The sequence below is a fragment of the Dendrobates tinctorius genome, unplaced genomic scaffold, assembly GCF_039654945.1.
Source record: "Dendrobates tinctorius isolate UK_male_01 unplaced genomic scaffold, ASM3965494v1 ptg000030l, whole genome shotgun sequence".
Classification (NCBI taxonomy): domain Eukaryota; kingdom Metazoa; phylum Chordata; class Amphibia; order Anura; family Dendrobatidae; genus Dendrobates; species Dendrobates tinctorius.
This window is the reverse complement of record NW_027361698.1, coordinates 34304522-34319730: the sequence shown is the minus strand read 5'-3', so window position 1 is coordinate 34319730 and position 15209 is coordinate 34304522. Positions and strand designations below refer to the sequence as shown.

Sequence of the window (15209 nt, the reverse complement as noted above, 5' to 3'; positions counted from 1 at the left end):
CTGTCCATATACTGCTGCACCCTACTATATATCATACATACACATCCAACATTTACCAGCACTGAAAAACATTTTAGTTTGTTTGCCTACCGCTGGAGCATTGGTGATGGGTAAGCATATACCCAGGTCATTAACCGTTAGCTGAAGGAAGAGCGTTCCCAGAGCCTGAGCAGATGTTTGCTGAATGCCTGGCAGCATGTCTACCACTTCTTTAGTTGCCACATGAATATCTTTGTTTAGTGCCAGACGCTGTTCATTCCAGTTATCATATGCTGCCTTGTAATTCAACCAAAAGAGGACAGCTGAAAAGAAGCAGAAGAATTTCATCATAAAGATTGGCATCAAAGGGGCAGGGGATTCTGTATGTGTGTGTGTATATATATATATATATATATATATATATATAGTCATATGTTAAAGTTTGGGCACCCCTGTTAATGTTAACCTTTTTTCTTTATAACAATTTTGGTTTTTGCAACAGCTATTTCAGTTTCATATATCTAATAACTGATGGACTCAGTTATATTTCTGGATTCAAATGAGGTTTATTGTACTACCAGAAAATGTGCAATCTGCATTTAGCAAAATTTGACCGGTGCATAAGTATGGGCACCTCAACATAAAAGTGACATTAGTATTTTGTAGATCCTCCTTTTGCAAAAATAACAGCCTCTAGTCACTTCCTGTAGCTAATAATGAGGTCCTGGATCCTGGATGAAGGTAATTGTGACCATTCCTGTTTAAAAAACAATTCCAGTTCAGTTAAGTTTGATGGTCGCCGAGCATGGACAGCCCGCTTCAAATCATCCCACAGATGTTCAATGATATTCAGGTCTGGGAACTGGGATGGCCATTCCAGAACATTGTAATTGTTCCTCTGCATGAATGCCTGAGTAGATTTGGAGCGGTGTTTTGGATCATTGTCTTGCTGAAATATCCATCCCCTGCGTAACTTCAACTTCGTCACTGATTCTTGCACATTATTGTCACAAATCTGCTGATACTAAGTTGAATCCATGCGACCCTCAACTTTAACAAGATTCCCGGTGCCGGCATTGGCCACACAGCCCCAAAGCATGATGGATCCTCCACCAAATTTTACTGTGGGTAGCAAGTGTTTTTCTTGGAATGCTGTGTTTTTTAGCCTCCATGCATAACGCCTTTTTGTATGACCAAACAACTCAATCTTTGTTTCATCAGTCCACAGAACCTTCTTCCAAAATGTAACTGGCTTGTCCAAATGTGCTTTTGCATACCTCAGGTGATTCTGTTTATGGCGTGCTTGCAGAAACGGCTTCTTTCGCATTACTCTCCCTTACAGCTTCTCCTTGTGCAAAGTGCGCTGTATTGTTGACCGATGCACAGTGACACCATCTGCACCAAGATGATGCTGCAGGTCTTTGGAGGTGGTCTGTGGATTGTCCTTGACTGTTCTCACCATTCTTCTTCTCTGCCTTTCTGATATTTTTCTTGGCCGGCCACTTCTGGGCTTAACAAGAACTGTACCTGTGTTCTTCCATTTCCTTACTATGTTCCTCAAAGTGGAAACTGACAGGTTAAATCTCTGAGACAACTTTTTGTATCCTTCCCCTGAAAAGCTATGTTGAATAATCTTTGTTTTCAGATCATTTGAGAGTTGTTTTGAGGAGCCCATGATGCCACTCTTCATAGGAGAATCAAATAGGAGACCTACTTGCAAGTGGCCACCTTAAATACCTTTTCTCATGATTTGATACACCTGGCTATGAAGTTCAAAGCTCAATGAGGTTACAAAACCAATTTAGTGCTTCAAGAAGTCAGTAAAAAGTAGTTAGGAGTGTTCAAATTAAGAAAATGATAAGGGTGCCCATACTTTTGCACCGGTCAAATTTTGTTTAAATGCAGATTGCACATTTTCTGTTAGTACAATAAACCTCATTTGAATCCAGAAATATAACTGAGTCCATCAGTTATTAGATATATGAAACTGAAATAGTTGTTGCAAAAACCAAAATTGTTAGAAAGAAAAAAGGTTAACATTAATAGGGGTGCCCAAACTTTAACATATGACTGTATATATATACACACACACACACACGCTATGTAACAAACAAGCAGACTTCTAATATAGTTGAGGTGTTAACAGTCAAATATTTTTAAGATCACTGCTTATTACTATTAAATAACACAACAAAGAACTAAAACTGAACCAGAGCCTGTACACACACAGATTACAGATGAGTGTAAGTTACAGGGGTGCCCAGCCTAGAAGCTGCTACACTCCATTTAGCTGACGGGTTGGCCAATCTGTATTTTGTTGTGAATTTCAGTGTTTTACAGAAAATGTGAGAAGAATTAGTTCTGTAGAAAGAAAGCTATTAGTATTTGAGAGTCGTCAGTGGTTGATACCTTTTAGGCCGGGTGCCCATGACCAGAACTAGCAGCGTTTTGGACGCAGTGCATGTTAACTGCTTCCATAGTGCTGCCATCTATTGAACGCAGGTGAATCCTCTGTGATCACTGAACCGTGCAGATTCACAGCATCCAATACATTGTATGGGTGAGATTTATCTTGCGGACACTAGTGTCTCCGCAAGAGAAACTGACATGCAGCGGTCTGGAGAGACGCGCCACATGTCCGTCTCCGCAGGTGAGCCAAGGGTGTCTGTGGACGTATAGTGGACATAGGATTTCTTGAAATCCCATCCCATCTGGTTGCTGCGGGTTGGACACTGCATATGTACGCAGCGTTTATTGATCGTCTGCACATACCCTCAATGGCTAACTGAAAAGACAAATTGCAAGCTTTCGAGATTACTCAGGTCTTTTCATCAGGCATAGAATAACACAAAATCTGAAGAATCACATATTTATGCACAACAGGACACAAAGTAGAAAGTTAAGACACTGGGTGGAAACACAAGCATTTTCATTCATTTACAGCTAACAAAGATCATGAAAAATGTAATGGAATAAAAAGGAGATTTTTGTGTACTCATCGTAAAATCTCTTTCTCTTAGCCTCTAATTGGGGGACACAGAACCATGGGTGTTATGCTGCTGTCCACTAGGAGGCGACACTATGCATAATCTGAAAAAGATTAACTATGGCTCCTCATCTGCAGTATACACCCCTGGACGGCGTCAGCCTTCTCCAGTTTTGTGCAAAAGCATTAGGAGGAACATAACAGAAACAACATAACCATGCCTGTAAGAAGGCCACTATGTACGAGCTCAAAGAACAATATGAGAATTCAACCGTAACAACGACCCGTTAAGGGCAACTGGGTGGGAGCTGTGTCCCCCAATTAGAGGCTAAGAGAAAGAGGTTTTACGGTGAGTACACAAAAATCTCCTTTACTCTGTCGCCTCATTGGGGGACACAGAACCATGGGACGTCCCAAAGCAGTCCCTGGGTGGGAAGCAATGGACGAATATTGTGCTAGCAGGTCCCTAAACTTGGGGCACTGCCGCCAGCAGAACCCGTCTACCCAGGCTCGCATCCGCTGAGGACTGGGTATGAACACTGTAGTGTTTCGTAAACGTGTGTAGGCTAGTCCAAGTGGCCGCCTTACACACTTGTTGTGCCGAAGCCTGGTGCCGAATGGCCCAGGAGGCCCCTACTGCCCGCGTAGAGTGTGCCGTGATAGCGGCTGGAAGAGGAGAATTGTTAAGGCGGTAAGCCTCTTGTATGGTGGACTTGATCCACCTGGCAAGGATAGCTTTAGAAGCCGGCAGACCCTTGCGAACGCCTTCTGGAAGAAGGAAAAGGGAATCAGACTTCCAGAAGGGTGCAGTCCTAGACACGTATATACGCAATGCCCTGACGAGGTCAAGCGTATGCAGAGCCTTCTCCACTCTATGAACCGGAACCGGGCAAAGGGATGGCAGTGAAATTTAATTATTGAGGTGGAAGTTGGACACAACCTTCGGAAGGAAGGATGGTACAGTACGGAGAACCACCTTGTCCTGGTGAAAGGCTAGGAAGGGCCATCTGCAGGAGAGTGCTGACAATTCAGACACCCTGCGTAGCGAGGTGATTGCCACCAGAAAAATCACCTTCTGTGACAGAATGCGGAGTGGGACTTCCTTAAGGGGTTCGAAAGGTGGTGCCTGCAATGCTGTCAGGACCAGGTTGAGGTCCCACGTTTAAAGTGGACGTCTGTAGGGGGGAGCTAATCGGGAAAGTCCCTGGCGAAAAAGTCCTTACTTGCGGCTTGTTAGCAATACGCCTTTGGAGAAGCACTGAAAGTGCTGACACCTGGCTCTTAAGCGAGCCTAGGGATAGCCTTGCGTCCAGGCCCGATTGAAGAAAACCAAGTACCTTTGGGAGGGAATATGGGAGTGGGACCTGTCCGCGAGATTCGCACCAGGTAAAGAAAGCTCTCCAGGTACGGTAATAGATCTTGGCAGAGGCTGGCTTCCTTGCCCTGATCATGGTCGTAATGACATCCGGTGAGAGCCCTGCCTGGGTTAGAACCCAGGTCTCAAGGGCCACGCCGTCAAATTGAGAGCCCCTGAGTTCTGATGGTAGAACGGACCTTGTGACAGAAGGTCGTGACGGTCGGGGAGACGCCAGGGGGCTTCTGCTGTAAGTTGTACGATGTCGGCGTACCATGTACGTCTGGGTCAGTCCAGCGTGATCAGGATGGTTGGAACTCCCTCTTGTTTGATCTTCCTCACGACTCTGGAAATCAGGGGGAGGGGTGGAAAAATGTACAGAAGCTGGAACTGGGTCCAGTCCTGAACCAGGGCATCCGCTCCGAGCGACTGCGGGTCGCGTGTCCTGGCCATGAAATTGGAGACCTTGGCATTGAGATGGGATGCCATTAGGTCCAAGTCCGGGGTCCCCCAGCGATGGCAGATCTGGAGAAAAATTTCGGGATGGAGAGACCACTCCCCCGAGTCCATTCCTTGTTTGCTGAGGAAGTCTGCTTCTCAGTTGTCCACACCCGGAATGTGGACCGCAGAGAGTACCGACCTCGTGTGTTCCGCCCAGTGAAGGATATGTGCCACTTGTCTCATCGCCTGGGTACTGCGGGTCCCGCCTTGGTGATTCACATATGCCACCGCTGTGGCATTGTCCGACTGTATCCTGACATGAGAGGCTGCCAGGAAGTGATGAAAGGCTCTCAATGCCAGGACGATGGCCCGAATTTCCAGGATGTTGATGGCCAAAGTCGAAACCACTGGTGACCACTTGCCTTGTGCCCCGTGATGTAGGTGCACAGCACCTCAACCTGTCAGGCTTGCATCGGTGGTCAGGATCTTCCATTGACATGAGAGAAAGGATTTTCCCCTTGCAAATGTGAGAAAAATTAGTTAGCCGGAACTCCCTGTTGAGGGAGAAAGGATTCCTGTCCCAGGACTTGAGGATGGCTAGTTGAAGAGGCCTGAGGTGAATCTGGGCAAATGGCACCGCCTCCATTGCTGCTGCCATCCTGCCGAGGACTCTCATGGCAAACCGAAGAGATCGGGGGGGGGGGGGGGATTGCGGAGGAGTATGCGAACTCCCAGACGGAGAGCCATTGCCTTGTCCCTGGGAAGGAGCACCAGCCCCCTGGAGGTGTCAAATAGCATCCCCAGGAAGGTCAGGGACTGACTCGGGGTAGTCGATGACTTTTACAAGTTGACTAACCAGCCCAGGCGACTCAGAGTGTCGACTGTGATTGAGACGCTGAGCTCGCAGTCCTTGAAGGTGGAAGCCTTGATGAGGTCGTCCAGGTATGGAACAACTACAATGCTTCTGGAGTGTAGAACGTCCATGGTGGCTGCCATGATCTTGGTAAACGTTCTGGGAGCCGTGGCGAGTCCGAACGGGAGAGCCACGAACTGGTAGTGGTCCTGGTTGATCACGAACCGGAGAAATCTTTGATGGGCTGGAGCAATTGGTATATGCAGGTATGCATCTTGTATGTCTATGGAGGCGAGATATTCTCCCTGCTCCATGGACGCAATGATGGACCGAAGGGACTCCATGCGAAAATGACCCCATACATATTTGTTGAGTTGTTTTCGGTCTAGTATGGGCCGGACGCTGCCTCCTTTCTCGGGGACTACGAATAGATTGGAGTAGAACCCTCGGAAGCATTCGGTCGTGGGAACCGGTACTACGACTTCTGCTTGAAGGAGAGAAGAGACCACTTGGTGGAAGGCACGAGCCTTGTCTGGCGGTTTTGGTGGAACAAAGAGGAAGAACCGGTTCGGTGGACTGGAAGTGAACTCTATCTTGTATCCGGAAGACACTATTTCCCTGACCCACCTGTCTTCTGTAATAGGCAGCCAGACTTGCTGAAAGAGTAGAAGTCGTCCGCCTACTGGTGTGGTGTCTACCGGAGTTCGTGAGTCATTATGAGGCGAAATTCTGAGGTTTTCCTCCTTTGGGCTTCGCCTGGCCTGCTTTTGACTGCCAGGTCCTGTCCAGCCTCTGCGCCGCCCGTGGGTTGTCCCTGCGTGGAGAGCGGTTACGATTTTGTGCTGGGCGCGAGACGGACCAGCCCGAAGAATTCCGAAAGGATCGGAATCGAGTTTGGTTACACCGCTTAAACGTGCGTTTAGGTTTTAGTTGAGGGAGAGAGGTACTCTTACCCCCAGTGGTGTTGGATATCATTGTGTCCAACTTTTCACCGGAAAGCCGTCCACTAAGGTACGGGAGATGCGTGAGGGACTTCTTTGAGGCCGCATCCGCTTTCCATTCCCGCAGTCAGAGCATACGCCGAATTGTGATGGCGTTCGCTGCTATCCCCGCTACACCTCTTGCAGAGTCCAGGGCTGCATGAAGCATGTAATCTGCTACCACTGCTATTTGAACCGCTTGGTCCGACAGCTCAGGATTTGAAGCTTGGAGGCCAGCTTGCAATTTTTTGGCCCAAGCCAGAATGGCCTTGGCCGCCCAAACTGAAGCGAACGCGGGGGCCAGGGAGGCCCCTGCCGCTTCAAAAACTGAATGAGCCATGCGTTCTACCTGCCGGTCTGCTACGTCCCTGAGGGTTGAGTTATCTGGCAGTGAGAGGAGGGTCTGTTCTGCTAGCCTAGAGACTGGGGGGTCCACTTCGGGTGGATCTGCCCACTGCTTGGTGTCCTTTTGTGGGAAGGGGTACCTAGCCTCCAAATATTTGCGATTGGTGAATTTCTTCTCAGGCTGAGAAAACTGCTTAGTAAGGATCGCCTGAAATTCCGGGTGGTTAGAGAAGACCTTAGGTGGTTTCAGAACACCTTCAAAGCAAATCTTGTGTTCTGGGGCTTCCGGGGTTGGATCGGAAATGTCCAGCACCCGATGGATGGAAGAGATTATGTCCTCAGCCAGTGCTGTATTGCTAGGCGGACAAGGGACCAGAGACCTCTCCGTTTCGCTGTCTGAGTCGGAGTCACAGATGCCTTCCGAATCCTGCGTATCGCTGAGGCGTTCCCTGGTGGGTCAGCTGGTTCGGAGGTCTCCTGTAGTCGGGGGTCGCTGTGGAGATCTGCGTTGTCTGTCTCTGGTAGGGGACGGTCTAGGTGACCTGGAACTACGGTGTCTCTCTCTAGAGGGGGATGACCGTGTGCTATGGGATGGCGCAGAGGAATGCGACGTGTGGGTCCACTTACGTCTGGGAGAGCCAGAAACAGCCTGTCCCTGAGTGGAGCTGTCCCTTTGCTGGGTAACGCTCATAACCGAGACATGACCTTGCAGAGCCTGGAGTAATGTGGAGGTTAGGTTATCTTTGGACTGCGTCATAGACTGCGACATCTGGGTAGCCCATTCCGGCGTGGTAGCATCCGCTGAAGCATTGGTACGAGCCTCTTGGGGTTCTGACCCAGTATTCTGGATACAGTCCCGACAGTGGGGGTACGTGCTGCCACTGGGGAGAGTGGTTTTGCAGGCTGTGCAGAATACATAAACGCAGTCCTGCCTGGTTCTCTTGTACCTTGAGCCTGGCATAGTGCACAGAGCGCGGAAGGGCAGGCTATGGGAGAGCCCTACAGGGGTGGATATGCAGGGGAAACCTATAGGAGAGCCTTACAGGGAATCCGGATTCACAGCCGAGCAAAAAAACCCAAGCTGTGATCTTACCCCACCAGTGTGCCCCTAGGTCCAGCGCCGAAGATCCACAGTCCTGTGCCCCTCGGAGACTGGCTGGCGTGGTGCTGCTGATGCCTGCGTCAGAAATGGCCGCCGAAAGGATGAGGAGGGAGAAGAAGGGGGCGGAGAGCTGAGAAAGCGCGCAGAGATGTGTAAAAATGCGCCCTTTCTGCCTCAATCTGCCCCTTCTATGACACTGTAGAGTGTCATATTTGTCATCCAGGGGGCGGGCCGGGGGGGCAGAGAGGAGGCGGCGACCTCAGCTAGGCCGAAGCCGCGGCCTAAATTAGATATCGATGCCCAGGAAGGGCTCCAGGCCGGCGCGGTAGTCCGGGAGGGGGTCGGATCTTATCCGGACCCCCCCGGATAGAAAGGCAGGCTAGCGGTGGGGCCACAATCGGAAGCAGGGCCCTGTGATGGGTCCCCCTGAGGCGCTATGTAGCTGGTCCTGCTGCAGAGACAGGGGCGCAGGGAGCCCTGTCTCTGTATGTGCCATGCCTGCCCACACTCCCCCCCGGACCGACAGCAGTCCGCAGCTGGGCTGGGGTCCCTGGATACAGTGAGCTGCAGATTACCGAGATATAGACCCTACCTGAGGCGTCTCAACCTAATACCCCCAGAGGGGGATTAGAGAGGGTGCTGCTGTCACCATCAGGAGGCTTCTTCCTCGCCTCGACCTCAACCCAAGACCAAAAGGAATTGGGGAAGGAGAGGGGTCTCAACTTTGAGCCAGCACCCGCAGGACTGGGGAAGGAGCGACATGGGGAACAGCCATCTCTACTTCAACCGGGCACCCCATAATAGGGGGCCGAGGAAGGAGCCATGTCGGGAGTCTCACAGGAGACCAGTTTTTCTTCATCTGTCATCTGGGAAAAAACAGAGTGAAAAAAAAAAATCTTTAGGTGTGCCTCCTTGCGACACTAAGCAAAAACTGGAGAAGGCCGACGCCATCCAGGGGTGTATAATGCAGAGGAGGAGCCATAGTTAATCTTTTTCAGATTATGCATAGTGTCGCCTCCTAGCAGCATAACACCCATGGTTCTGTGTCCCCCAATGAGGCGACAGAGTAACTAAGTAATTAAAAAGGTGCATACATTTTCTGAATACAAGAATTAGGCTTGGTTAAATTAGGGGTGTTATCTGAAAGGGATCGCTTCAAAAAAAGGTTAGGGAGGGCATGCAATGGTTACATGCAGGAGTCAGTTCAGTTGGCACTGTAAGGATGGAGGATATATATTTTAACCAATACTGTATTGTAAAGGCCTCTTAATCATGTACAATTAAAGGATTACAGAAAAAAAAATTAAATTTAAATATAAATCTGAATCCAAATTTTTGGGCTTTTTCTTTAGTACCACAGAGATACATGAGCATTGTTAAAAGTGACAACTTAATGTAAGAAGTGAAATAAAGGTGGGGTAAAATATTTGTCGAATACCTCTGTCAAAGGCCACGGGCTGTGCATAGACAATAGGCCTACTTAGGGTGATAAGAACCGCTTCTCTGCCTATTGAGCCACTGATCTCCTCCTGGAATGCATTGCGCAAGCCAATACGAGTTTTAAAATACGCAACTTGATGAAAATCGGATCCAGCCTCTTCATAAACCTGTACAGAACACATCAAAGACAAATGCGGATAAAGGTAGGAAATATTACTGTAAAATCGAAGAAAACATAGCACTCAGTGCAACCCATCACATCAGCAGTGTAATATGGGAATCACAGAATACATTTAACCTCTTAGTGACAGAGCCAATTTGGTACTTAATGACCGAGCCAATTTTTAAAATTCTGACCACTGTCACTTTATGAGGTTATAGCTCTGGAACACTTCAATGGATCCCGCTGATACTGAGAATGCCTTTTCATGACATATTGTACTTCATGTTAGTGGTAAAATTTCTTTGATATAACTTGCGTTTATTTATGAAAAAACTTCACCCCTCAAGGTCCGCAAAACCACATTCAAGAGGTTTATTAACTCTTCAGGTGCTTCACGAGAACTAAAGCAATGTGGTTTGAAAAAAATGAACATTTCACAAAAAATATACTTTGGAACCAATTTTTTTTTTATTTTCACAAGGGTATCAGGAAAAAATGGACCACAAAATTTGTTGTGCAATTTCTCCTGAGTACACCAATACCCTGTATGTGGGGGAAAGCCACTGTTTATGTGCATGGCAGAACTCAGAAGGGAGGGAGCACCTCTTGACTTTTTGAACGCAAAATTGGCTGGAATCAATGGTGGGTGCGCCATGTTGCGTTTGTAGACCCCATGATGTACCTAATCAGTGGAACCACCCAATTCTAACTCCAACCCTAACCCCAACACACCCCTAACCCTATCCCTAACACAGCCCTAACCCTAATCCCAACCATAACCATAATCCCAACGATAACCAAAACCATAATCTCAACACCACAACCCTAACTCTAGCCCAACCCTAACCCTAGCTCTAACCCCAACAATAGCCCTAACCGAAAAATGGAAATACGTTTTTTTATTTTATTTTTTTTTACCTAACTAAGGGGGCGATAAAGGGGGTTTGATTTACTATTTTCTATATTAATCACTGTGATAGGGTCTATCACAGTGATCAAAATTAACCAATAGGAAACATTTCCTATTGTTGCAGGGTGCCGGCGGGCAGATCTCGGCGGGTGCACTGATAATGCGCACCCAATTTTCTTTCAGGAAGAAGATGCCAACGGCCGGGGGACAGGACTGGGGAATGCAGGAAGGGGTCCAGGGACATCAGTGGTACTCGGGGGACCCCATTTTTCTCTTCTCTGATGTGCTAGATCATATCAGAGGAGAGAGAAATTAAATTAAATCTGACTTTTTTTGCAGTCGCCGATATTCTGTGAATAACAGTGATCGCAACACTAGGGTTGGTAAAAATCGACCCGAATCATGTTCTCCGGGGTCTCGGCTATCTCCGGTAGCTGAGATCCCAGAGAATTTCCGATGCTGGTGCTATAACCTTATTTCTCAGCTCCGTTAAAAAGCGGCGCTGAGGAATAAGTACCCTTAACTCAATCTGTTGTTGAGGGCAGAGCAGAGTACTGCAGTGCGCAGGCGCCGGGAAAGGTCAGAGAGGTCCGGCGCCTACGTACTGAAGGACTCTGCTCTGCCCTCAATAGGGCAGATATAGTACGCCTGCGCAGGAGCCACAATGGGAAGCAAAGAAGAGGACGTCACTGTTAGAAGATGGGAGACGCCGGACCGGACAGCGACACCCATTGGACCAAAACCGGACCCGGACCGCCCCTGGGTGAGTATAATATAACTTGTTTTTCTTCTCTTTCAGGTTACATTGGGGGCTTATCTACAGCATTACAGAATGCTGTAGATAAGCCCCTGATGGCGGTGCCGGCAGCTGATAATCGAAAAAATAAGTGACAGATTCCCTTTAAGAATTTTGAGATTGCTGTTGCCACATTCATGCAGGAGCAGAGATGATTCTACCTGATAATCTAACGCTGCTTCAGAGTATTTTGGATGATCATTTGCATTCTCAAGACTCAGACGCTTATAGAAGCTAAAACATTATATACAGAGGGAGAAATAAGTATTGAACATGTCACGAATTTTCTAAGTAAATATATTTATAAAGGTGCTATTGACATGAAATTCTGACCAGATGTCAGTAACAACCCATCCAAACCACACAGGCAAAGAAATCAAACCATAAAAGTCCATACTTTATGTGTAATAATGAGAAATGTGAAATTAAGGAAAGAGAGCGCACATAGGGCGATAAAAGTGATATTTTGGGTGACAATACACAATTAGTGCACTCACCTTTACAGGTTGTGAACAGTCACAACCCCTTGCAGAATGTAAAAGGAACCAGTGGTCGCTGCAGACTCCCGTAGATATGTCACCAAGGAGGAAAAAAAAAAAGACCGGGTTTTTCAATGTATCCGCGCTGACCACACAAGGACAGGATTGTTCTTCAAAGCTTTATTGTGCCGACGCATTTCATGGCAAAGGATACTTTGGCCCTGAGGAAGTGGCAGATTTGCTACGAAACGCGTTGGCACAATAAAACTTTGAAGAATAATCCTGTCCTTGTGTGGTCAGCGCGGATACATTGAAAAACCCGGTCTTTTTTTTTTCTCCTTGGTGACATTAATAATGAGAAATGACACAGGGAAAAAGTATTGAACACACGAAGAAAAAGATGTGCAAAAAATCATGAACAGTCATGACATCAGCTGATATTATCAGCTATTAGAAAGCATTCCAGCCACTTAGCGAAAAATAATATCAGATGGTTATTACATGATAGGTAAAACCAGTGAGCTGTCTCAAGACCTTCGCAACCTTATTGTTGCAAAACATACTGTTGGAATTGGTTCCAGAAGAATTTCTAAACTACTGAAGATTCCAGTGCGCACTGTTGGGGCCATAATCCAGAAGTGGAAAGAACATCATTTCAGCATAAACATAATTTCCTCTAATAAAGAAGTCTGTTCTTTATTTTGTTGGCTAAACAGCCTTTGTCCATCTGGGAAGACTTTTTCCCCTAGAGTTTATAGAGCAGGGATCAGGTTTATTCACTCACAAGATCATTGAAAAGGGTCACAAATGAGTAGAACACAATAATGACAAAAATATTGTACAATTGTAAGCTCTAAATATGAACAAGCAAATACATCTGTGTTACTAATCAAATTCTTATAACATACACAAACACTCACAATGTGGGCCATGTTTCTAGAAAAAAAAAAAAAAAAAAAAAAAGAGATTAACCTGATGCTTCACAATTTGTCCGAGGGCCAAGTTCAAATCAACCTGACATTTCCCAAAAAGCTTCAGATAACTGCTGCTTCCAGGCATGGCCTTTGTCTGAATCCGATTTGACAACTCCAGTTCTATTAGCCCAGTCTCAAATCTAACTGCTCTCATGGATGGAGTGGTAGCTGTCACTTGAATGCCCTGAAATATAAAATAAAATGAAATATGACTCAAATATCTGTCAATGTGAATTAGTGAGAATCTAGCTGACATGTTACAAAAAAAAAATACAAAGCATGAATTACAAGATTTTTTTTCTCATAACACTGTCTGTACTATAGAGCATCATTATTGTTTCTCTACATCAATAGGGGATAACTAGGGGACCAGTCTATATATATATGGCTCCTATTGACTTCAATCAAAGACACCTACAGATCTTCCATCTAGTGGTAGGAAAATAGAAGAAAAAAGACGCGCACTCTCGCTATTTGGATAGGTGCTGACTGAACGTGGATAATACACAAGCAATAGTCACTAAATAGACAGTCACACTCAAAAATGACTTGGTCTTGCAGAAGAATCTTTGTAATTTTTATTTTTTATTTTTCAATTCATCAGATAGTGATCACCGCAATAACAAGAAAAAAGAAAAAAATCCCAGAAGTGTATTCTATATGGTTACGTTTCGACCTAACCATAGGTCTTTCTCAAACCATACTCAAATAGAAGATTCAGAATGGAAGATAGGGAAATTATTTTCAGAGTCCCAGTTAGGGGCTAGTAGCTTGAGGAAGGCAGGGATCTGCGGTGATCTGAGAGCACATGTAACAGTACGCAGTGGAGGCAGACCCGCTGGACGGCACCTGACCGCGAGAGACGGGCATCATTGCAAATCATGAGAGAGATAATGATGACAGCTGATTGGCTTCAGAGGCAACACGTCAAATCATTTTGGGGGGCATATGTTAAATAAAAGACATAAAATCTTGAAAATACATACCTTAAATCGCAAGTTGAGGGAATAAAGCAGGATTTTTGGTTTATCTCCATCTGTGGCACCATCATGTTCATTCCAGAGAGGAATTGGCTGTTCTCCACCTAAAAATATGTTGAGGTTATGTAACAAAGCTGCAAACACCAAACCATGGTTCTCATGGGGTACAGTAGTTTCAGAAAATAAGAGCATTTTTTTGTTGTTAATGAAAAGTAATACAATTTTCCTATATTCCGTACTTTCTGTGGCAATTGCATAGAGCTTGTGGTCATTCATTAGGAACCGTCAATGTTTACTCCCTTCAAGGTCCTGTGATGACCCCATGGGCGTACAGCTTGTGACAGATCTTTTATCGTTCAGTGCCAAGAACAAGAACTTTTAAAGGAGTGTTCTAATTGTGTTACTGACTTTGAACATATGACAAAATTATCCTCCTTTTATTGAAAACTTGCACATCACATATTTTTAACTATAACGCAGATAGGTAGAATTCTAATAGCTCTCTGCCTAAGTATGCAATGCTGTAAACTAGCAGAGTCTTCCTCCTTTCTGATCTACAGCACAGAGGCAAATTCTTATAACTGAAAGAAAAGCTCAAGCAGCTCCAGAGCCCAACGTCTACAGCCAGCAGGAAGCAGCACCGCGCTGTCCCATTGTAAACAATAGGAGCTTTACACTTCAGAAACAGTCCACAGATCTCTGCTGCTGGAGATTTTCTTCTAGCTAAAGGAGTAGCTCAAAGACGCTGCAGTCCAGGTAGCATTGGGGTTTGGAAATAGTCGCACAGTTTTGCAGCAAGCATACAGTCATTGACATGAAGCCATTTTCAAGTAGCTGAAAGTGACAGAGACTTTAAGAAGGCGGCTTCTTGGCAGTTGCACCTCAAATGCAAACTACATGTATTACGAATGCTACGCGAGACTCCAGCCAGGAGAAAAGCATTGTTGCTCAGCTATATTTTGTCCATTACACAATGAAGGGAGCAGAGGTCGAGCATGTGCGCCTCTTCTCCATTCAAGATGGGGCTCTGCAGAGCCCGGCTTCGGGATTGTTGGGAATACGAAAAAGAAAACACACGCCAGAAATAATTTTCAATTGTGGAAATCCATCTTTGCATCTTCCAGCTTAAAGCGAGTACTGTAGCCCGGCTTTAATTTAGAACTAAAATCATATCTTGATTAAAAAAATGTTGTCTGTTAAATACCACTAGAGGGGGATCACTGAAAATAGTTATATATTGTACACCGCCAACTTAATTTGCATTAAAGGGAACCTGTCCGCAGGATCTACCCTCTTAAGACATCTATATGGGCATTTGTGGTGATATGTTGAATAAACTAGTTTTAGTATAAATGAGATGTTAAAATCTCTCGGTGGGACATAGGTCTTCCCGAAAGGGGTTGGGCAGATCCTAAGTACAAGGAAGT

At 46.0% G+C, this 15209-nt stretch overlaps 1 protein-coding gene across 2 annotated transcripts in view; it reads right to left on the bottom strand.

Moving 5' to 3' along the window:
• Positions 1-15209, bottom strand: part of BLTP1 (bridge-like lipid transfer protein family member 1) — a 451393-nt gene that overhangs the window by 127397 nt on the left and 308787 nt on the right. For both annotated transcript variants that reach the window (XM_073572011.1, XM_073572012.1), the window contains 4 exons: positions 13789-13886; positions 12801-12986; positions 9479-9647; positions 91-302 (listed from right to left, as the gene is read on the bottom strand). In XM_073572011.1, coding sequence (XP_073428112.1) covers positions 91-302; positions 9479-9647; positions 12801-12986; positions 13789-13886 — 665 coding nt within the window. The remainder of the gene's footprint in view (positions 1-90; positions 303-9478; positions 9648-12800; positions 12987-13788; positions 13887-15209) is intronic.